The sequence below is a fragment of the Hemitrygon akajei genome, chromosome 11, assembly GCF_048418815.1.
Source record: "Hemitrygon akajei chromosome 11, sHemAka1.3, whole genome shotgun sequence".
NCBI classification, from domain to species: domain Eukaryota; kingdom Metazoa; phylum Chordata; class Chondrichthyes; order Myliobatiformes; family Dasyatidae; genus Hemitrygon; species Hemitrygon akajei.
The window spans coordinates 41,325,095-41,349,003 of NC_133134.1; the positions used below are offsets into that span (position 1 = coordinate 41,325,095).

The following is a 23,909-nucleotide window of genomic DNA, read 5'->3' on the forward strand; positions in this document are numbered from 1 at the left end:
GGCCATTTAGCAGTAAGTGAGACCCTGCAGTTAAACCGGCCCTGACTCTTGTACCTGTGAAAATCACTCATACTAAGGCAAACATGAAAAGTAGTATTAGTATTTCTACATAACATGATGAAAGATGAAATTCTGACTAAGAACAATAAATTTTCTCCATCAAAGTCCAGTCACACTACATCTGTCGCATGTTAACCAGAGGCCCTGTAATACCATGTTACTGGCACTACAAGAACATTCCACTTGTGCTTTCCCTGAGTGATTTATTTGCAAATGCTGTTGCTCGAATCCCAGCCAAATCTTCTTAGGGTAAGCAATTTGAATGGGTCATTCATTTTACAAAACTAAATGTCACAACTTCTATTAATGTTTCCTATTAAAAATACACATTCCATTAAAGCGAGAGGAGAACCACAGGATCAAATATGAAATGTTTCTCTCTTCCATCCACAAAACAAAGACAGGTTTGTCAGAATCCAATCACAATGTCAGAAGCCTAAAAGGGAAGACTCGATAGAGAAAGAATACTTCTTCATATTTAAGAAGTATCTGGATGACCATTTGAAGACCCATAACCCACAGGGCTGTCAACCAAGAGCTGGGAAGTGGAATTTATATAGACAGCACAGTAATGGCTAGCAGGGACAGATAAATTGACTGCTTTCATTCTGTGCCATAAACTCTCACTTCCTATGACAAAAAAACCCTGGGATCCAATTACAGAAACCAATCTTCAAGTTGTGGGATACCCTTTGAGATATCCTGTCTATCATCATTTTCACTCTCGCAATCTGAAGTAAAAACTTACAAATCTTACTTCCTCTGTATTGACATTATGATGGACCCGGTAACCAGGGCCCTGATCCACATGACCTTTGCCCTTTAGACGTTCATGGCCTTTGCTACTATGAGCAGTGTAATATCGCACAAACTTCGTTCTTTTCACCAGCAAGTGCAAGATGAAACACATAAACTCCATTCCAATTGAAATGAAGAAGAAGATAATGGTGTTTTTTCTTTCATCTGGAAGCAGGAGTTTGGTAAAAATTCTGCTGAGGGATATGATGACACCAGCAGTGCCTATAATAGAGAAAAAAATAATCTCTCAGTGTTATAAATCAGAAACAAAAATCCTACACCCATAAAACTGTAATGAGTCTTTTTCCAACTCATAACATGTTCAGTGACATTGCAATGGTTTGCCACTTCTTTGCAAGCAGTAGACATCCGTCACTCAAAATATTCCATTACTTTGGAGAAAATATACTGTTCACAAACAAATGTCTGTGGCAGAACCAACAAAAGGTCTGTGTTACCTCCTTAAAAAACCTGCAACATCCCACAGAAAACTTCCTATGTTTCCCATTCCCAAAGAATGCAGAGCTTGACCTCAACCGAGTGAAGCATGGTACTGGCCCTACTTTGTTGCATAATTGTCTCGCCATACATCAGTGTGAGCATGCAAAAGTATGTCCCATATAAACTAAAGCAGAGAATGATCCAAAAACTCAGCAAGTCCGATAACTGCTGAGGAAAGAGGAACAGTTGAAACTTCGCTCGGTAATCCTGCATTGCGTTTTGGATCCGCAACTGTTCAGACCCAAAACTTTGACTATTTTTTCCCCACTGAAGCTGCCCAACTTGCTGAGATTTTTCACCATTTTCTTTTTCTGCTTCAAATCTCTAGCACTACAGTTTTAATGACTTACACGTTGTGTAAAGTTGTACTTAATTGTATCGTGCTCATTAATTTTGAATGTGTAACGTTAAAACTGGAAGTACAGTATCACTGGCCATGGTGGAGGAGGAGCACTTCTTTAATCACTCCTCCATCAATTGAACTCTACATCAAAGGGCGAGTACAAGCAGCTGCTGAAGGCTTTGTGCTCATTTAGTGCTAGCAGCCAAAAGCAACTTTCCCTCCCTAACTTCTGTCCCATGCTTAATCTTTCACACCTTGGAATCAGATCAGAGAAGAATCTCAGAATGAAACAGAACCAACTGATCGATGAGCTGAGAAGAAGAAACACAGAAAAAAACAATTTTATGGAAATATCATCATACTCATAATAATTTCATTGATGTTGGTGACGCACTTGGACTAGGGAGATACTGTATGTATTAACAGCTTTAGAATTTAGTTTAATTTTGTACATATTTGAATAGAATGAGTTCATTCTTCAAAGCCTGATTGAAACCAGGACTATAACTGGTCAGTAAGACTCAGCAACACACATAGAATATGAACATTGTACAGCACGGGAAGAGGCTCTTCAGCTCTCCATGTCTGCGCTGATCCCATCTGCCTGCTCATGATCCATATATTTCCAGCTTGGACATGTACAGTATTTGCCTAAATACTTTATATTATATCTTCTTCTACTATCGTCACCTGGCAGCACATTCCAGGTAACTACCATTCTCTGTGTAACTCACAAATCCCCTTTTGACTTTCCCACTTCTCATCTGAAACCAGTGACCCCTGGTAGTTGACATTGTCCACCCTCAGAAAAAGATTCTGAAAAAGAGGCAGGATTTAGGAACATTTGGAGAGGCATAATATGACTAGGAATAGTCAGCATGGCTTTGTGAAAAGCAGGTCGTGCCGTACGAGCCTGATTGAATTTTTTGAGGATGTGACTAAACACATTGATGAAGGTAGAGCAGTAGATGTAGTGTATATGGATTTCAGCAAGGTACCTTTTGACAAGGTACCTCATGCAAGGCTTATTGAGAAAGCGAGGAGGCATGGAATCCAAGGGGACGTTGCTTTGTGGATCCAGAACTGGCTTGCCCACAGAAGGCAAAGTGGTTGTAGATTGGTCATATTCTGCATGGAGGTCGGTGACCAGTGGTGTGCCTCAGGGATCTGTTCTGGGACCCCTGCTCTTCATGATTTTTATAAATGACCTGGATGAAGAAGTGGAGGGATGGGTTAGTAAATTTTCTGATGACACAAAGGTTGGGTGTGTTGTGGATGGTGTGGAGAGCTATCAAAGGTTACAGCGGGACATTGATAGGATGCAAAACTGGGCTGAGAAGTGGCAGATGGAGTTCAACCCAAATAAGTGTGAGGTGGTTCATTTTGGTAAGTCAAATATGATGGCAGAATATAGTATTAATGGTAAGACTCTTGGTAGTGTGGGGGATCAGAGGGATCTTGGGGTCTGAGTCCATAGGACACTCAAAGCAGCTGCGCAGGTTGACTCTGTGGCTAAGAACGCATACGGTGCATTCGCCTTCATCAATCGTGGGATTGAGTTTAGGAGCTGAGAGGTAATGTTGCATCTATATAGGACCCTGGTCAGACCCCACTTGGAGTACTGTGCTCAGTTCTGGTCACCTCACTACAGGAAGTATGTGGAAGCCATAGAAAGGGTGCAGAGGAGATTTACAAGGATGTTGCCGGGATTGGGGAGCATGCCTTATGAGAATAGGTTGAGTGAACTCGGCCTTTTATCCTTGGAGCGATGGAGGATGAGATGAGACCTGATACAGATGTACAAGACGATGAGAGACATTGATCATGTGGATAGTCAGAGGCTTTTTCCCAGTGTTGAAATAGCTAGCACGAGAGGGCACAGTTTTAAGGTGCTTAGAAGTAGGTACAGAGGAGATGTCAGGGTTAAGTTTTTTTACGCAGAGAGTGGTGAGTGCTTGGAATGGGCTGCCAGCAACGGTGGTGGAGGCGGATACGATAGGGTGTTTTAAGAGACTCCTGGATAGGTACATGGAGCTCAGAAAAATAGAGGGCTATGGGAAATGCTATGTAATTTCTAAGGTAAGGACATGTTCAACAGGGCATTGTGGGCTGAAGGGCCTGTATTGTGCTGTAGTTTTTCTATGTTTCTATCTATCTTTTCATTATTTTATATACTTCTAACAGATCACCCCTCAGCCTCTGACACTCCTGAGAAAACAATCCAACTCAGTCCAATGCAGTCCAGTCCAGGCAAGATTCTGATGAACCTCTCCTGCATCTTCTCTAAAACCTCCACATGCTTCCTATAGTGTGGTGACCAAAATACTCCAACATTTTATACGGCTACAATATGACTTCCTATCTTTTATACCCAATACCATGGACATTGAGGGCCAAGAACGCCATGCACCTTTTCCCCCCACTTGTGTTGCCACTCAGAGAGCTATGTCATTTAGAGATCCTTCCATATATTAATGCTCCAAATTGTCCTGTATTTTCCCTTGCACTTGACATCCCAAAATATATCACCACACACTTGTCTAGATTAAACTCTATTTGTGATTTTTGCTCCAAAATTTCTAACTATATCCTTCTGTATTCTTTGACAACCTTCCTTGCTAAAGAAATAATTAATTTATCCAAAGAACTTTAAAAAGAATTCTTCACAAATGCAAGCCACTGTATGTGAAGATGTTCACAGTGAACAGGGAAATTTTGGTTTGGCCATGGATAGCACAAAGCCAACCTCTCCATCTGGCTGGTCATTGTCATTCCTATTGATGCAATTTTACAGCCAGAACAGAACCTGATGGATTTACTGTCAAAGACTGCCAACCCTCCGGGAACACTGTGGAGAATTCAGGATTTAAAGGTTCAACTCCTTGACATGTGACCCACAAGTAAAGCTGGAAATATGTGAAAACCCGTGCTCTGTGCTTTCATTTCCTTTGACCAGTTATATTTATTCTGTATCAAAGGACAGGAGGCATGTGTTGGATTGCTGCAACGGGATTGGAGGCAAATGGTCATGTGGAGATAACACCAGGGATACATCTCACCAGTGTTAGCGTTCCTAACAGATGGTGATAGAACCTTATTAATTCTGAGTACACTATATTAAAATAGGAATGACAGTATTAGAAATAGAAAAAGTAATCTGCTTTACTTTAAAATAAGTATTGTTCCTAGTAATATGTTTAACATCCGCAAATGGTGGGGGTCCCTTTCAAAACTGAAAACAGGAGATTCAATTACTCACTTTCACCAGTCATCACCCCTTGGGTGTATCGTTTGGGTAGCATCCCCGTGTAGCCATAGAAACTCGATTGCTGCACTTCATGCAAAAGAAAGGAAACATATAACATTAAAAACACAAAATGTTGGCAGAACTCAGCAGGCCAGACAGCATCTATGGGAGGAGGTAGTGACGACATTTCGGGCCGAAACCCTTCATCAGGAGTGAAGTAACATGGGATGGTCTAGGGGGGATAAGAAGTGGGGGGAGGGATGAAGTAGAGAGCTGGGAAGTGATAGGCTGAAGGGAAATGGGCTAGGGGAAGGTGGAGAATTATGGGAAATAAAAGAGAAAGAAAGGTAGGGCTGGGGGATTATAGTGAGGGGGGAAAAGAGAGAGAAAGAGAACCAGACTAAAATTATAGATAGAGCTGGGGTAAGGGGGGGGGGGCAGGGATATCAACGGAGGTCTGTGAGTTGAATGTTCATGCCGGCAGGTAGGAGGCTACCTAGGCGGGAGATAAGGTATTGCTCCATATCAGAATGGGAGTGGTCTGTGGAATTGAAGTGTGTGGCCACAGGGAGATCCCGCCACTGCTGGAGGACTGAGTGCCGGTGTTCAGCGAAACGGTCTCCCAGTCTGCGGCGGGTCTCCCCAATGTATAAGTGGCCACATCGGGAGCACCGGATACAGTGTATCACCCCAGTTGACTCGCAGGTGAAGTGGTGCCTCACCTGAAAGGACTTTCTGGGGCCTAGGGTGGTGGTGAGGGAAGAAGTGTGGGGGCAGGTGTAGCACTTCTTCCACTTGCAGGGATAAGTGCCCGGAGGGGGGTCGGTGGGGAGGGATGGGGGGGGGGATGAATGGACAAGGGAGTCGCGTAGGGAGCGATCCCTACGGAAAGCCGAGAGTGGGGGGGGAAGAGAAGATGTGTCTGCTGGTGGGATCCCGTAGGAGGTGGCGGAAGTTACGGAGGATTATATGTTGGATCTGTAGGCTGGTAGGGTGATGGGTGAGGACCAGGGGGACTCTATCCCTGGTGGGCTGGCGGGGGGATGGGGTGAGGGCAGAGGTGTGTGAAATACGGGAGGTGCGATGGAGGGCAAAGTTGATAGTGGATGAAGGGAAGCCCCTTTCTTTAAAAATGGAAGACATCTCCTTTGTCCTAGAATGAAAGGCTTCATCCTGATATATATATATAACATAAATATATAACATTAGTTGCCAAACAAAGTAATCTGTTTGCTCACAAGCCGTGTTGTCAGTGCTGGGGTGCTTCTTGCTGGGGCAGTGGATTAAATAGAGAAAGAGCTACTCCAGCCAGTCTTCTATATCCTACAGACTGGGTTCCAAAGCACCACATATGGAAGATTAGAAATGCAGCCCAAATCTTTCACCTAATCTGGGATACTCAGGGGAGAATTTAAACTCAAGTCAAAAGGTGATAGCATATTCACAATGTGATCTCCCTTACAATGGAGAAAGCAAACACAGATTGGTTCCAGCCAGCATTCCTAGTTTCCAGTAGTCTGCCACTTTATTTCCCTCTCACACCAACCTATCTGTGTCCTCTTCACTGCTATGATCAGACCCAATGCAAGGCTGAGGAAAAACCTTGCGAAGAAAAAGAATTTCAGGATGTATATTGTATACATTTCTCTGACATTAAATGTACCTACTGAAGCCTATTGAAAAACACCACATTTTGTTTATGGATGTATTGCAGCCTTTTGGACTCAATCTCAAATACTTCATCATCAGATTGCTCATTTTTCTTTTGCCTCTCCCAGAGCTGGATATTTCTGTAATGTTGGCTCTGCTTTTTTCTCTGTGCATGTCCCAGAGCTCTGAGATTAGCAACACACTATTTGTACCACTGGTCCCAGACTCCTGCGGTCGAGAGAGTGCAATCGCTTTTCCACTTTAAAAACGCTCCCGCGCAGGTTTCTTATCATCGTCGGATATGACCGACAGGTAAGAAAACATAAATCTGACTCTATCTCCTTCAGTATCACCCTATAAGAGATCTCTTGTCCTCTTGTCCCACCCAAGCCTGTCACTTTCTCTCTCTTCCGATTGGTTTTCTCACTTTCCAATTCTGACAAAGGTTCTCGGGCCTGGAACGCTAACTCTGTTTCTCTTTCCACTAATGATGCTTTACCTGATTTCAGCATTTTCCATTTTTTGTCTCAGGTTTATGGTATCTGCAGCCTCTTTTTTGTTTTTATAATGTCACTGAGAGCATTAAGCACCAATTTACACTAATCCTATACCCACTCCATTTTATTCTCCATACATTCCCCTCAACTCTCCCGAAACCCTAGTACTCACTGGTGACAAATAACCTAACAAACTGCAATCTTTGGAATATCAAAAATTTCAATTTCAAAAATTAGAAGGCACAGATTTAATAGGAAGGAGTCTTAAAGGGTATCTGAGGAGTGCTTAATACACAGTTAATGGTTGATAACAGAGGAGGCGATGGAACCAGATGCATTTACTATGTTTACGAGATATTAGACAGATACTTAAAAAGGCAAGGCATGAAGGGAAATGGTCCCTATATGGATGAATGTGGTTAGTGTAGGTGGGTAAAAAGGTTACTCTGTCTCCCTCATTTTCCTGTTGACACATCTGCTCATCTGCCTCCCTGCTTCCAAGAATCCAATAAAAGATCTTCTGACAGCTGAGTTGTGACCCCACCACACATCTTTTGCCTTGCCCCTCAGCTTCTGTTCTCGGCACTGAGTACAAGTAGAAATACAGATCAATGTTGTCCAGCCATTGATCTGTTCTTCTTCTAATTTTTCCATTTTTCCACAATGATGTCCCTGAAGAACAAAACTCTCCCGTGCAAGGTTGTCGGAGGTTTGTTTAGTGGCACATGAATCGCACTGCACAAATATTGTGGAAGTTGTAGTGAAGGCAACGATAACCTGGGGCAGTTTTAGTCAAACGAGGCCTTTGAGGTGAAACTGCACAAGAAACCTCTGCTTGCTACAGATGACCGCAGCGGTATGTACTCAAGCCAAATGAGTAAAGTCTCTGTACTGAGACCTTTCCAGAAATGGCTTCCTAAAACACAACACACCATGGGGTGCCAGAGACAGACGAGATAACAAAAGGATATGAAAGATACCCAAAAACTAAGGCTCTATTGTCTTTGCTAATTTCAAAATATCATCAGCTGTCTGCTTGAAGTTTCGATTGACTTTAACACCTCTATTGTGAACAGCCATTGATGCTGCGAGTAATTAAACATGAACAATTTACAGTAATTAGTATCCGTAACTGACAAGCCAATTCTGTATAAAAATAGCAGTTTTCTGTTCGGACTAAAGAACAGTGTGGGTGACAGGGGTCTATGCTGTTCTCCTTGTGCACAAATAAGTAAAAGGTATGCTTGAGAATTATACTACATGTGTTCAGGGCCCCATTTTTTTAGTTATTTTATTATTGGTGACAACAATTACTTTGACAATATCATATCTCTTTGTCACAACATTGTAAAGGTTACGATGATTGACAAGCACAGAGCCGCCCACGCACATAAACCATGATGTCTCAGCCAAAACTGAAATGAAAGCACTCATAAATAAAGAAAAGGAAGAGGAATAATATTGCAAGAAATAATTCAATGTGGTTTTAACCTTGGCGAGTTATTGTACAGTGTCCATTGCTTCTCTGCTAAGGCCAGGAGAGGAGGAACAATGCCTTGGTGATGAATGGCGGTAATGATTGGGGAAGAGAAGGTCAGGATGCAGAGGAGGGTGGAGGAAGAGTTTGAAAGAGAAAAAAGGAGAATTTTTCCATGCATGGGAAGGATGATGAAGAAATGTTGTGTATGACTCTCAAACAGGGGCTGGAAGGAACGCTTACCTGTACAGCCAAAAGCAACAATGCCCACTGCTGCCAAGTTGATGCCATATGCCTGCTGTATAGTGAACAGTTCCAGCCAAACATCAAAGACGCTCACGAACATAAGAGGACCCAAAGCAAACAGGTAACCTGTCATCAACAAGACAATTGAAGCTCTGATTAAGCCAGAGTTCTGTAAGGACAACAGCAGCTTGACAGAATACCACTCAGAGCTGTTTCTAGCTTTATTTTTGGCTTCCGTAGCATGAGCTGATTACAGCATTCTGCCTGCTCTGGTTCCTACCCAAGCAAGGATACACGAGCAACGGAGGAAAAGGAACAGAGGTTCACAAAGTTGATTCTTGGAATACTGGATCTGACATCAGAAGATAAATTAAGCCCAAAGGTTCTGGAGAATCAGCTTGTATTCAAAAATGTTTTGATACTTAGGATATTAAAGGTTATGGGGTTAGTACAAGAAAGTGTTGTTGAATGTTGGACCATATACAATAGGCCTACGTTATAATGGCCTACTTATGGTTCTATTTGGGCATTCTAACATTCTGAAGCAATTTCCAGGCCTGGGATGCATATGGTGAAGTCATTTCCTGAGGTTCAGTCCAACTGGAGCACTGCACATTGATGTATATGGAATCTAGCTTTGTGCAAAAAATTACTACCATATATAGCTGAACCTATACTTAAATCATTGTACTGTTAACAGTTCATTGTCATTGTACTGTTATGGGACATCTTCAAAGGGACGGGAAGTGGATAATGTAATTTTTAAAAAAAATATTGGGACCAATATCATTAAAACTCTAAAAATGTTTGTGCTTCAGCATTGCATTACCATCAAACACAGCTCCTCAAAACAACAAAGTGTCTCAAGGCAATTTCAAGGCCAATCAATCTGGCTGAGAGAGTATCAGAGAATTACTCTGTTATGCAGCAAGCTAAAGGCACAATGGCACACTAGCCCTGAAAGCTTTGAACTTATCTACACCTATAAACTCTCTGTTCTACCCAGCAGCTTTACTTAAATGACTTAGGAAGGGGTTAATATAAAGTGTGTCAATTAACCATTTAATAGTAATTTCTTCATTGTCTGGGTTAGTTATTCAGTGTATCTTACAAACCTCTGCATTCTAGTTTAAGACATAAGAAACAACTTATCCTTGACAGACAAAAAAGCTGGATGAACTCAGCAGCTCGGGCAGCATCCGTTGAAAGGAGCAGTCAACGTTTCGGGCCGAGACCCAAAGACTGCTCCTTTCAACGGATGCTGCCCGACCTGCTGAGTTCATCCAGCTTGTTTGTGTGTGTTGATTTGACCACAGCATCAGCAGTATACTTTGTGTTTGTTATCCTTGACAGGCTGTGATGTTCTTTAAACCCCTGCACTTACCAACAGTAATGCGGGTATGCAAACTGAGTAGCTCCACCAATGCATTGTTCAAAATCACAGCGATCAGAGCAACAAGGATGTAGGTGAGACTCATGTCAAATACAATGGATGTTCCTGCAAGACAAAAAATATATAGTTGTAAAATGTCCACCTGCAGCTCAGGGCATCACAAAGCATAGCGGTTAGTATGATGCTACTACAGCTTGGGGTGTCAGGGTTCAGAGTTCAATTCCGATGTTGTCTGTAAGGAGCTTGTATGCCCTCCCCAGGATAGCATGGGTTTCCTCCAGGTGCTCCAGTTTCCTCCTACAATCTAAAGATTGACAGGTTAATTGGACGTTGTAAATTGATTAGGCTTGGATTAAATCGGTTGGTTGCTGGTGGCTTGCCTCCAAGGACCGGAAGGGCCTATTCTGTGCTGTAACTCCAAAATAAATGTCCCAAAAACAAAAAGCACAGGCAGCAACTACGGAGTTTCCCTTGTGTGGAAACTTCATTATTCATAATACTTCAGAAAAACATTTGATAATTTGGATTAAACGGAGAAAAATAAAGACTAAGATTTCAAAGAGAGTAAGGAAGAAAGGCAGAGAAAGAGAGAGAGAGGGAGATGTTTATTTCTCCCTGGCATCAAAAACATTACACCATGAGTGTCTTAAATTAAAACTAGTCTATTAAATGAGCCATACCTTGCAGGATCTGGGCTGTCAGATTAACTACTGCCCAAGCTCCCCTCACCTCTTGCGTTAAGCTGGTACAGGTGTGTACTTGACTGGGCCCATGGAGGCTAGCGGTGTCTGGCTGAGACAAGAGAGGCTAGGCACAAGGCCTCAAGTGTGGGTACACCTTCAACAGAGTAGGCTCGAGGATCCAGCCTAGAACACCTCAACAGCTTTGATAGAAGACAAAGCTGGAAGTGGAACTTCACCCCCGTCAAGAAATTTAACTTCTTAATTAAACCTGATGTAATTAATTTAAGTTTGTAAAATATACATACTAAGATGCTTTGAAATCACTTACAAAATGCTAAAAAAAAATTAAGCAATAAAAATAATTGGTCATTATTGTGGGGACCCACAGCAGAAGAGGCAGCAGTATTAGATTTCACAGAGTGAAGCAACAGAATGTAATGACAGGAGTTACTCAATAAACTCTGGACTAATGGTAGCTCCACATAACCCTTGGAGTTAGCTCAATGCAAATGGGTATATAGCTGCAACAACTGGCCATTTCTGGCTGTTTTAAGAGGCTCTTAAGAGGTTTCAATCTTTCACATGCTTCTACGCATGCAGTTAATTTCACTGTTTGCTTCTGCATCTTCAATAGTGTTTTTAAAGGTGCATAGGGACAGACCATCCTTCCTTTATCCCCACCCATAAATCTGTACCCCCAATTTCCACAGGAGATACTAAGAGCAGGAATCCTTAGGAATGATGTTATTGGAAATCCACTGGCTGAGATCAAACGAGATCCAAGCATCTGCCTTCCTGATATCTGGCGACTTTACACCTAGGGTTAATTGCGCTAATCATCTTAATGTTTCACCCATTCCCTCGTAAGAACTGTACCTGGATATTTTTGGTGTAGATAATCTACATCCGTGATGAAGCTGTTGTAAGGCAGTAGGAATCCGACTCCAGCCAGAAGCATTGCAAAGTAGATGCTGTGATAGCTATCCTTGGGATGTGACTCAACATCTGTGTTGTAAAGACAACAATAAAAAGTAATTAAAATACAATGCAAACTCTAGTCTGATTAAGATTAAGGCTGGGGCATTGGGGGTTGTCAACTGTAAATATGGACATTATTCTCTGCACAATCTTCACACTCTTTCACCCTGATTTGGACTGGTAGGAATTTGGTAGTTGGCCCTTGGGCAACTAGTGGAATTAAATGATCCATTTAAATCAGACCAGGATTGTTCTGGGATCTTCCAGATCTGTGCGGATTGGCAACCTAGTTCCTGGGACATTCTTCCATAGATGCAGCAGTTGCAGCCTGAAGAGGCAGGCTGGATGAGAGATTCATTTCAGTGTTATTAGTTAGAGCAAGCTCCACGTTCTAAGTGGGAAGCTAAGTTAGCAGGGAGCACATCACAGAATGGTGATGGGTCACTTAAGCAGACAGTTATACAATGAGTCTGGTGATGCACTCTCTGAAGGTGCCTCACATTACAGTGAAAGTCTTATCATCCAGCCGGCACTAGAGAATTTTCCTTGCGATTTCCAAGCCGAGAAATGGGTTTCTATCCTCTATTGGACTGTTCAAAATGTGCTTATACACAGTTAGAGCTCCCCAGGAAATCTGCACAACTTTATAAAAATCAATAAAGTGCAGCACAATGGCACTCTACACCCCCATTCAAGTCTGATTTCCATCGTGTACTGCTCACAGAGCTTCCACCACACAAATCATTGCCATAGTGACTGCTGGGAACAGAGTCGGCACTTAGAGAACATTCCCCAGGGCAATCACAGTATAGTGGTGGTAGTAGCTGCCGTAGTGGTGAGGGACTGCCTATGGACCTGTGCACAGTGCTCTCCTTTGTGTCTGAGCCCAGTCAGTGGACTGGCTGATCGACTGTTCAGTGTGACTTGCTGCACCGGGGTGATTCATTTGCGAAAGCAATGGGCAAATTTACTAACAATTGCTGTTTGGCCTGGAAATGATCTAACCTGGAAGCAGGTGGGGTGTGGTGAACTACATATACCTGTCTGGACACGCCCCTGATGACTGCTCCTGTGGCTCCTCCCACAGACCCCTGTATAAAGGTGATGGAGGTCTGAGCCCGGGCTCTCTGTCTCCAGGATGTAGTATAGTGGTCACTCACTGCTTGTTCCTTCTTCCAGTCAATAAAAGCCGATATCTCGCCTTTACGTCTCAGAGTGAGTTATTTGATGGTGCATCATGGGGTAAATTACTTTTCCGGCAAGTTGCTTAAAATAAGTGTGAACTAAGGTTCCCATTTGAAAGCCTCAGACTGTGGTGCTTCTATGCCACCAGCTGAGAACATGTTCTGAAGCCTCTGAATTCTCTATACTGTGCAGACTGGTGCGCTATTGTAGCTCTGTGCAAAGTGCTGCACTTCCATCACCACTGTTGAGGTAAACTACAAACCTCCCAGCACCACAACCCACGCTGTCGCAGTTGGTGAAGGTGAGAATTCCAGACAGTCTGGCATCCATCTGTGACAACAGCCAGCCAGCCACACAGCAGCCAGCTAAATTTCAAAGGACATGGAAGGCAAGACATAAACAAATAAATTCCTATTATTGTGACACAGCTGATAAAATTCCAACCCACAAGGAGTCGATGGCTAATCAATATTTTGTCATGAAGTGAAACTCAGGGATTTTCATCAATCTGCTGCAAATGATACTAAGCTATCGCATTCAATACTCACAGAGTCATGTAGAATCACAGCTGTGCGCTGGTTCCATCTGAGTGATAGATTATAGGATGGGATCTTACAGAATCTAGTGGTACACTGCCTGAGGAGGCCCTGCACCATTACATATGCCCTGTCAACCCTGCTAGCACTGGAGAATCTTCCTTGAGACTTTCAAGCCAAGAAATGGATATTCATCTTAATCAAAACTCAAGAAAGAGTAAAGGTTGACCATTATTTGGATGCTACAAGAACTCTTAAATTGTATCCAGGCTAACGTGCAAATTAATGAAATGAATTGTGCCAGATGCCATGTTGCTGATGGTGTTGGCATATTGTCATTGAATGCTCTCTGGAACTATACAGAGCAAGCATCTCCCATTCTGTTGAAGGCATATGGTTGGCTACACCTGCAGGAAGAACTCACCCACAGATCTTTTTCTAAGGATTTATAAATAGATTGGCGGTTGTGTTTTTATCTTTCTGTTGCTGATTTAAGCATTAATTCCTTTCCAGCTTGTTGAAGTTGTGAAAGAACACAGGAGCTTGGTGAGTATGGAAGAACGTTTTGCTCACTAAAGGCCTATGAACAAACTGGTTGTCCCACACGTGAGCCATTCACTTTAAAATATAACACGTTTGAAGAAGTGGCAGAGGGAATGCAAAGGAGAACAAGCTACTGGAAAAAGGAGAGAAAGTCAAATCTGCTTAGGGTGGTCAATCTAAATGACATTTTTCATGTTTTTAAAAAAATATACAATAATGTACATTCATCTTCTGGCTTTCACTGTATAAAATATATTACACAATTTTACAATATTTACTGCATCAATTTTCCATTCCCAAATGTTCCATCAGTGATAAATTGAACGGTTATTACAAAGGGCTTAGTTCCTTGTGTCAGCGGAAGAAAGACCACAAACTGTTCAAGGTGTAATTTTCCAATTTGAACCTAGCAAGGAATAGTCTTTTGAGAAGTCATTCTTTTAAAAGGGCATTCCCACTGTTATCTGAGGTCTATGACAATTTCCACTGAAAGCTTAGAGCAGGGCTAGGACCTCATTGGTAGGAGCTTCTAAAATCACCTTACTCATGAACTTTAAAATGCTTGATCTCTCCCAGGCTGGAACTGATTTGTAGCCAGCTGTCCATTGGTGTCCAAGGAAGTCACTAATGTTCCCTATTCAGAGAGAGCCAAATATATTTTATTTTTGTTTTCCAGGGGATGATGGTTGAAGAGATTATATGATCACGTAAGGTCTGAAGGCTTCCTCCTGCCACAGACTGCCATTACTTGCACACGTCACTTCACAAGCAATGCATGTTGGCTCTGCTGTGTGCACCCCTTCAATGTCCAGCTGACTTGTGTCCAAATCCAATGGCTTTGGTAGTTTGATCGGCAGTAAACCACCAGAAGCTATAATGCCCCCGCCTTGCAACTGTTTTCTGTACCAGCTACACTGGAGTCACCACAGCTCATGACAGACATGACCAACAACGCAGCTGACGTCTTTAGTGCACATCCCATACACAAGTGAGCAGCATGCACACAAAATTCTAGTGATAGTAAACACTGCTGTTCTACGACATTGCCTCAGTGCCCTGAGCAGTCCTGGAAGAGCCCTGCCGCAGAATTGGTGCCAAGGTTTGGGAAGAACATAAATATGGGAATTGTCTAACAGGTCGGTGAACACTTGGCTAATACTCCACGTTAATGACGCGTTCGGCAGCTTTCAAATGTAAAGTCACTAACCCGAGACATTACCTCGGTTCCTCTTTCCACAATTGCTGCCTGACCTGCTGCGCGTTTCGAGCAATTGCTGTTTTTGTTAGAGATTTCCAGCTCGGTAGCAGTTTGCTTTAAGGTTCGTGGTGCTTGCAGTGTACGGTCCAATCTCACTCTCCTGAGAGCAAAGACCTTGCCAGCAGTCACGGTGTGAGTGGATGCTGAGGTGGCAGCGGTGAAGGAAGTGGCAAATTAGACATTGCCTTTCCTGCTTGGTTTATATCTGAGGTGATCGTTTCCGATTCCGATTCAGAGTTATAACATGTGCATCAAAACGCACAGAGAAAGGTGCCCTTGGCATTAACAATCAACACACCCAAGGGTGTGCTGGGCGCAGCCCGCACATGTGGTCACACATTCTGGCATAGCAAGTCTACAAAGCTTGGCAGAACAAGATAGAAGACAGCAAAACAGAACACACCAAGCAACAAAGTACTAATAATGAAACCAGACCCGTTCTTCCCTCACGCCCAAAGCACATACAGAATCCTCTAACGCCAGGACAAGTTGTCTTTAGCCTCCATCCTCCTGCAGACTTATGGACTCACAGACACTGGGCCCCAACTTCCTGAGCAGATTTGCAAAAATTCACAGACTTAGGGTTCTGGCCATCAGGCCTCAAAGGGACGTCTAGTCGATCTGGACCTCCACATATCATGACCTTGTTTTCCCATCCACCAGTGGCAGACAGCTGTCTCTTAGTGGCTGCAGATGGCCATAGAGGAGAACCTCTGAGAGAACCCAGGTACCATCCTACTGCAGATTGCAGTGGCTGAGGACAACAGGGAACTGGTTGAGCTCAGCACACAAGAGAAGAGGTAGGGGCAGCAGGCAATGGGTGCGGGCTCCGTGGCATGTTACTTGTAGCCTGCTGAAATGTCAGCCAATGAACAACTGATCCAGTGCGGCTCTAATCTTGGATTAGAGCAGACAGCACAAAGTTGATAGACTCACTACATTCAGTGGAAGTTAATTACTTGAGGGTCATGAGTCCTGATCTTATTTTTGGGGCCAATCAAATTGAGCTCCATTCTTACAGGGATGTATATAATAAATGTTCAATGCCTCAGTCATTAGGTAGTTTGCACTAGAATGCATAGCATTTGTGAATACTGTTTACTATATAGAAAATAAAATAGAACTATATGAGATAGTGGTTTTAGAAGCAGATTCCAACCTTTTATCCTGAGCCTAATGGAATAATGCAGTGCTATTGACTGACTGCTGAGAAAGCTCTCAGACAATTCACTGCTGGAGAACTAGGGCTTCTGTCCGTCAAATAGACAGTTAACTGAAGCATTGGCCTCCCTCGTAGCAGCGGTGAATCAAGTCAATAATTCAGAAAGGTCAGCAAGAAGCAAAGAGTAGAATGTGCTGAATCGAGTGATCACAGGGGAGCTGCTGGGCTCCATTCTGAGGGTGCCCTTTAAATAAAGTTTAAAAGATTAATAAAAGGAACATTTCATTAACATCTAGGCCAGGTTGCGATCTGACCACCATCTGGTAGGGAAGGAAAAATATGCCTCTAATGTCACCCTAGGCCCCAAAATGCCTGTGGCTTTGTAGCTAAATGCACCATATGGAGCAGCAGCAAGCACACAGTTAAGAAGGTCCCACAACTGATCCTTATCCATTTTGTTTTCAGGAAACTCTCAGGCTCAGTAGAATGAAAGAAACAAACAGTGACCTCCACTGGCAAGTATAATTGAACAAAAATTGGGCTCAGCTGCCGCACAACTTATCCTGATAGAAGAACTGCGTGAATATAATATGGCTCCATAAGAGTGATTTTGAAAACGCCAGCACAGCAGACACAATCCATTTAAATCATATTCTCAGAAAGCCTGTCTGCAGCCCTTCAGTGACCCTAATAATATTGGAGAAGGATACACCGAAGCACATTGCCTGGGGAAGATGGGCGCGCTGGCTTAAAGAAATATAGAAATAAAGATTGAAGTATCTGGACCTGGAATTTCAATCCCACTTAAAAATGCATAAAGTGGTGCTGTTGGAGGACTGGGCCTGTTTGTCTCAATGCTGCAGGTCTTCCATCAGAATGAGCAACAGCTGAGCCCAACTCTTTTGTTCAAGCAGCACAATTAATGGGCTATTTGTACAACTCCATGCGGCAACGAGGTGTAATTTTAGGAGTTGTATGTTAACTGCAAACTAATCTGAGCAAAGTCTCTTCTTGGGCAAAACACTGTTGAAGAGGTGAAGGCAAGTCTTGTGAGATTAGGCATTGTACAGTAGAGTAGGGGTTCATTCACTCATTGTGTGCCGTGTTAGGACGTAGGCGATCACAGTCTTCCCATGACCATGACAGTTTCTGGCAGATTTTTTCTACAGAAGTGGTTTGCCAATGCCTTCTTCTGGGCAGCGTCTTTACAAGACGGGCGGCCCCACTCTTCAGAGACTGTCTAGCAAGCAATCAGTGGTCACATAACCGGGACTTGTGATATGCACCAACTGCTCAAACCACCATTCACCACCTGCTCCCATGGCTTCATGTAACCCTGATCGGGGGGGGCTAATTAGGTGCTATACCTTACCCAAGGATGACCTGCAGGCTAGCAGAAGGAAGGAGCGCCTTACACCTCCTTTGGTATAGACATATCTCCACCCCGCCACCCAGGAGTACACATCCCAATAGACTGAATGAACCAAGATTTCACCCCATCAAAAAGAACAGAAGCTTCACATTAGTAATGACTAGAGGTCTGGTCTTTTACTCTGTCTGGGTTTCTTCTGAACGGACTCTGCCACAGCAGTCATGTAAGCTCTACTCTTGGACATTTTCTGATTTTCGTCTGCTTTTCTGCCTTGTTCTTTCATTAAGTATACACAGTGTATTTTTGCAAGACAATTGACACTGCTGTTGTCCACACAGCGCCTTCTCAGGCACCGCCTGTACACAGTCAATGCTGTCTGCATGCTGCAAAGTCCGCATCACATTCAACTGTTGATTTTGAAATTGTGTCCCACTACAGAATGTGCTCTGCAATCGAATTTCTGGGCCATGGGCTTCAGGCCTTTTACTGAAGCGGTTACAAATCAAGGAGAAGGAGAATGGTGCAGCAAACGTGCGATGGAGCAACACTGAACTAATCTGGAGCAGACTGAGAACTAGCGAAGGAATCAGGACACACAGTTCAGTTGTAAACACTGCTTGCAAGGTAGGTGGAATACTAACATGGCCGCCCCGAAAATTCACTCTTATTAGAAACTCTGGATAGCAGAATGCCCATTTCACTTTTGCAACACAGTTTCAGTGCAGTAAAGATGCACATGTAAGCCAAATGAAAATGGAAGATTTCTCATGCTGTGTATTTAATATTTCAGTATTATTTGAGCAATATTGTAAATATATTGTTTGATTAAACATTCTTGTTCATTTAAATGATTAATTATGGGTTATATGTAAAAAACGTGAATGGCATAAGTCACGGAACGACCATGTCATACGTGTGAAACACTCGGGTTTCCTCGGCTGCGTAAGCCTAGGGAAGACAACCTCCACCCCAGAGATTGAGGCACGAGCCCCTCCCACTCAAACCCCTGTTTGTGTGGACACTGTCATTCACTACCATTTAATGCCATGAAATAACAGACAGTACACTGCATACGATTAAAGGAATTATATTTATCAATCTTAACTGAAGGGTTAGTAAAGAATATCAAAAAGAAAAGTGCGCATTACAATTAAACATTCAAATGTGCACAAGTTGGAGTTCATCTTGAACTTCTCTATCACTCGCGTGCTGAGCCCTCGGTCCGTGTGAAAGCCCACACCACCTTCAGAACATTGCTCACAATCCACCTCCACCAAATGGGTCTCCCACCAGATCATATGCTACGATGGGTTCTCCTCAGTGTCTTCCCTCTTCATCTCCTCTCGAACAAAAGCCCTAGATCAACCTTATTGTCCCTCACCAAGAAAAACCTCCCACTAATTGGATGACACACATTCCACACCACCCCTCATCTTCAACAATAACCCAAACAGGCTGAAAGCAGAACAGCTGCTCTTACAGAGCTGCTAAATGAAATTCATACAGTATAACAGTAAAGATATGAACCAGGGCGCTACGCGTGTGTGCCTCGCTAAAGTAAAAACAAAACAAAGACGTGCATTCCTGGCTTCGTGTTTCCTTTCAATTACTATTATCTTTTGGAATTCCAAAACATAACAGAGGCACCAAAAATGTTTTTAACAAACCTGAGACAACTGCTAACCTGTTCAAGTGCAGTGAGATGTTCAAGTTGAAAAGAAGCACAACACATTTTTTTCATAGCAGCACATGTTCTTTGGAAAAGGAGAAAATGAACAAAAATCATGTGTTCATGAACAGTGAATACCAGATGATAATGATTATAAATTTAAAACAAGCAGAAATGGCTGACTACATCTGAAAGATAGATGTGTTTGATTGTACAAGAAATAACTGGATTTTGTATACAGAGCAAATTAAGCAGTACGTTGAAGCAAATGAAATAACCAATGAGAAGTGAGTGCCAGTTTTGCTGAGTATATTGGGTGGAAGAGCATACAGTTTGCTTGGAAGTTCGACTGCTCCAACCAAACCAGCCGAAATAAGCTTTGCTGATATCATGACAGTGATGCAGGAACATTTAGAACCAAAACCATTGTTGATTGCAGAATGCTTTAGGTCTCAAAGCAGAATTAAAAGGAAGGGGAGTCCATTTTAGTGTTTGTGGCTGAATTGACGAGATTGTCTGAGCATTATCAGATCAGTAATGGGCTTAATGATGCACTGAGAGATCATTTAGTTTGTAGAATGTAACAAGAAAGCACTCAAAAACAGCCATTAACTGAAGCACTACTCACATTTAAAAGAGCAGTTGAAATAACTGTATCAATGGAAATCACAGTCAGAGAGTTTCAGACAGAAAGGAAAGTAAGCAATGACAAAATTGCAACATTTAAACCGAAACCTGCCCGGCTGAACAAACTGTGCTACCATTGTGGCAGATGTTCACTTACACCAGACCACAGCAGGTTTAAAGATGAAACCTGCAGAAAATGCAACAAAGTAGGACTCATACAAAGGGCAGACAAAAATAAATGGACTGCACAGGGAAGAGAAAAAAGAAAAAAAAGTCAAGTTGTAGTTTCAAATAGAGCACTAATCCGCATGTTGTTGATGAAAAATCTGATAATGATGAGTGTGACACAGGACTGAGTAGCCTTGAGATTTACAATATGGAAATTAACAACAGATAAGCGACATTGCTTAGATCAGAAGAGAACAGCAAATTGATTAAAATGGAATTGGACACTGGCTCGGTTGTTTTAGTCTGTTTCTTCTTGAAGAGTACCTAACTACCTCGACAGCCACATCCTGGATGGCAGTCTTCAGGAGCTTCCATTTCTTTCCCGTGTCGGAGTCTGCATTTGGAGTGCCTTTGCTGTCCAGTTTCTCCCTTAGCTTTATCTGGAGTACATCTCAGAGGCCAAAGAGCTTATCCACCTGGAGACTCTTCGACCCTGGTCCCCTTTTCCTTATTGCTGGCTTGATAGCCAGTCTGACTTTTGCCCTGACGAGCATGTGATCCATATAATAGTCTGCACTCAGCATGACCCTGGTGTGTAGAACATCTGACACATCCTTTTGGAGCTCAAGGATGTAGTCCAGGAGGTGCCAGTGTTCATATCGAGCGTGTCTTCAGGTCATCTTGAATCTGGCTTTCTGTTAAAACAGCATATTTGTAATGTGCCAGGTGACCGTTGAATTTTTTATTGTTAAAGTGCACTTGTGTATTCACCCTGGTAATGCTAAAATAGCAGCCTGTGCCTTTAAGAGAAAATGGTGACATCATTATGCATGTGCGGAGTAGAAAGAAGGGTTGCCACGTTCTAGAAAGAACATTGAATACTGATCGTATGGTGAGGATGGGTCAATAATATTTGATAATATTCATCTAGATTCCTTCATACTTGTTTGTAAATCTAGAATATTGGTAATTTGACATGTTTTACATGTGGATGCTTTAGATTTTCGCAAGTAAGGTATCGGCGCTGGATAGCGTGGTTGTGTGAAGTTCCTTATCCGCCTAGTAGCGTGAGTGAGGAGAATTTGTTTCAGGGTCTAGCCTGTACGTGTCTGGAAGTTAAGCACATGTGTGGCAAAGTGAGTATACATCTTAGTTAAGATGAGGTGCATTTATTTATATTTTTGATGTTCTGTATAAGGTACAGGGTTGGTGGGATTCTAATATTGTTTGTATTGTGTTTTTTTTAAGAATTGCCACTAACATATTGGTTTTGTGTATCTTGTTTATTTTCGTCCTGCATTCGTAACTAGTTGATGCAAGGGTGTGGACCAATACTAAACTGAGATTATAACAGCAGGAACCGCATTTCTTTTTAAAATTCATTTTGTTGTTTTTATTTTGATACCCTCTTTCTGCATTAAAACACCTAAAATGGATAAAGGAATTAAAGACCCAAAAAAGTATTTTTAGTCCTGAGTGTGTATTTTCCCCAGGGTACAAAAGTTCTAACCAGGTCTAATTCTGTGCTGAGCTCCAGGAGCATCCTCCTATTGTCGTTGCAGTTTCTGACACCATGATGACAGAAGATTCCCAGCCATACCTTGCCATCTCTACCCACCCTGGCAATGAAGTTGCCTGGACGATGATCTTGTCTGCCTTACATATTTCCAATAGGAGGGACTTCAGCTCCCAATAGAACATCTCTTTGACAGCTGGGTCTGCTTGCAGTGTCAGGGCGTAGATGTTTACAAGGGTGACTAATTGGTTGTCTTGCAGCGGGAGTTGCAGGGACATAAATTGATCTGAGTGTCGGATCAGTAGGCTTTGAAGCTTATTGATGATGGTGTTTTTGATCACCAAGGCCACCCCAAAGAATCTGTTCTCGTTGCTGCTTCTGCCTGACCTAAGTGAGTGTAGTCTGCACCATGCTCTATTAAAGATCCTTGATCTTCAAAATGTACTTTGCTTATAGCAGCAATGATATTGTCCACCAAGCTAGTTCTTGTGTCACAAGCACTGAGCATCTATGGGGTCAGTCACCTTCTGTAGAGTCCTGCATTGTGCGTACATTCCAGCACATGATGTTGAGATATATTGACGTTGTTTGATTTATTTTGCTTTTTCGTACTGCTTGAGTAAGATGCCCATTGGGCACGGTGAACAAACCAGGTGGAGGTGAGGAAGGATTTTTTTGGGCCACCTTTTCTAGGTCCGTCTCCATCAGGAACAGGCAGTCTATCCCTGAGGAGGGGCTGCTGGGTGACTCAGAGGCTGCCGAAGGCTGTTGTTGCCTCAGTTCAACAGACAGAGACCCCTGGGTCTGAGCTGCCTACATACAGAATTGAGACTGTGACTCCCAGTGTCATCTAACACCTGTCGTTTCTCCCCTTTTCCATCGCTGTAGGACTTTTCTTCCCGCCTGCCCAGTGTAGATTTATAGTGAGGATCAGTGTGCGTGGACTGATTCCAATCTTCAGGTCGAGGGACGTTCCACAATGGCACAGCAAGCTGCGATAACTGCAAGGCTGTAGGTTGAGTATTGGAGTTTTCCTTCTCCTACACAGACCGGCTGGCAAGGCCAATGAGTCCCATCTACCGGGGTTTGGAATCGGAGTTGTCCTTCTCCTAGGCTGGTAACCAGCCAAGGCTGATGAGCCCAGCCTGCCTGCCCAATTATACCGCTGGACACTCGGTCATGCCATGACATAGCAAACTAGCAAACTCAGTAAGAATTACATATGTGTGTACACACACACACACACACACACACACACACACACACACACACACACACACACACACACACACACACACACACACACACACACACACACACACACACACACACACACACACACACACACACACACACACACACACACACACACACACACACACACACACACACACACACACACGTGCACCCCCTCCTATGGAAAAAAGTACAGTTGACATTTCAGCCCAAAACATTGACTGTTCTTTTTTCCATAGATGTTGCCTGGCCTGCTGAGCTCCTCCAGGATTTTGTGTGAGTTGCTCGGATTTCCAGCATCGGCAGATTTTCTCTTGCTTGTCATTCATGACCCCTCTGTGTTTTCATTCAATTAGTTTTATGTTTTGGATTTACTAAACAGAACACGCCACCGTGATGGGTGTTTTAACAATCCATAGTTTTATTATTATATTAACCCCAAACTGTGAACTGCCCAGCTCCTGTGGTAGGGTTTATCCTATCCTATCTGATCAATAGTCCTGCTCAATACAGTAATTCAATGGCACATGGAAGAATGGAGCATCGTAATGTTTAGAAGCTGAATTGGAGTCTTGGTGGGGAGTGTGATGAGCAAGAGAGGCATGTTCACTCTACAGAGGCCGGTGACCCGTCAGATAAACAAATAGAAGTCAAGCCCCAGGTATATGACAAAAAGAGAAAATCTGTACATTCTGGAAATTCAAGCCACACACACAAAATTCTGAAGGAACTCACCCTTCAGATGATGAAATGTTGATTGCTTA

General features: G+C 42.9%; 1 protein-coding gene across 6 annotated transcripts in view; it reads right to left on the bottom strand.

The window, feature by feature from the left end:
• The window catches only part of slc29a4a (solute carrier family 29 member 4a), a 229,853-nt gene that overhangs the window by 30,802 nt on the left and 175,142 nt on the right, over positions 1 to 23,909 (bottom strand). For 5 of the 6 annotated variants that reach the window (XM_073060696.1, XM_073060695.1, XM_073060697.1 and 2 more), the window contains 5 exons: positions 11,772 to 11,900; positions 10,204 to 10,317; positions 8,817 to 8,945; positions 4,962 to 5,036; positions 809 to 1,080 (listed from right to left, as the gene is read on the bottom strand). In XM_073060696.1, the coding sequence (XP_072916797.1) occupies positions 809 to 1,080; positions 4,962 to 5,036; positions 8,817 to 8,945; positions 10,204 to 10,317; positions 11,772 to 11,900 (719 nt within the window). The remainder of the gene's footprint in view (positions 1 to 808; positions 1,081 to 4,961; positions 5,037 to 8,816; positions 8,946 to 10,203; positions 10,318 to 11,771; positions 11,901 to 23,909) is intronic. The other variant, XM_073060698.1, reaches the window with a different exon arrangement.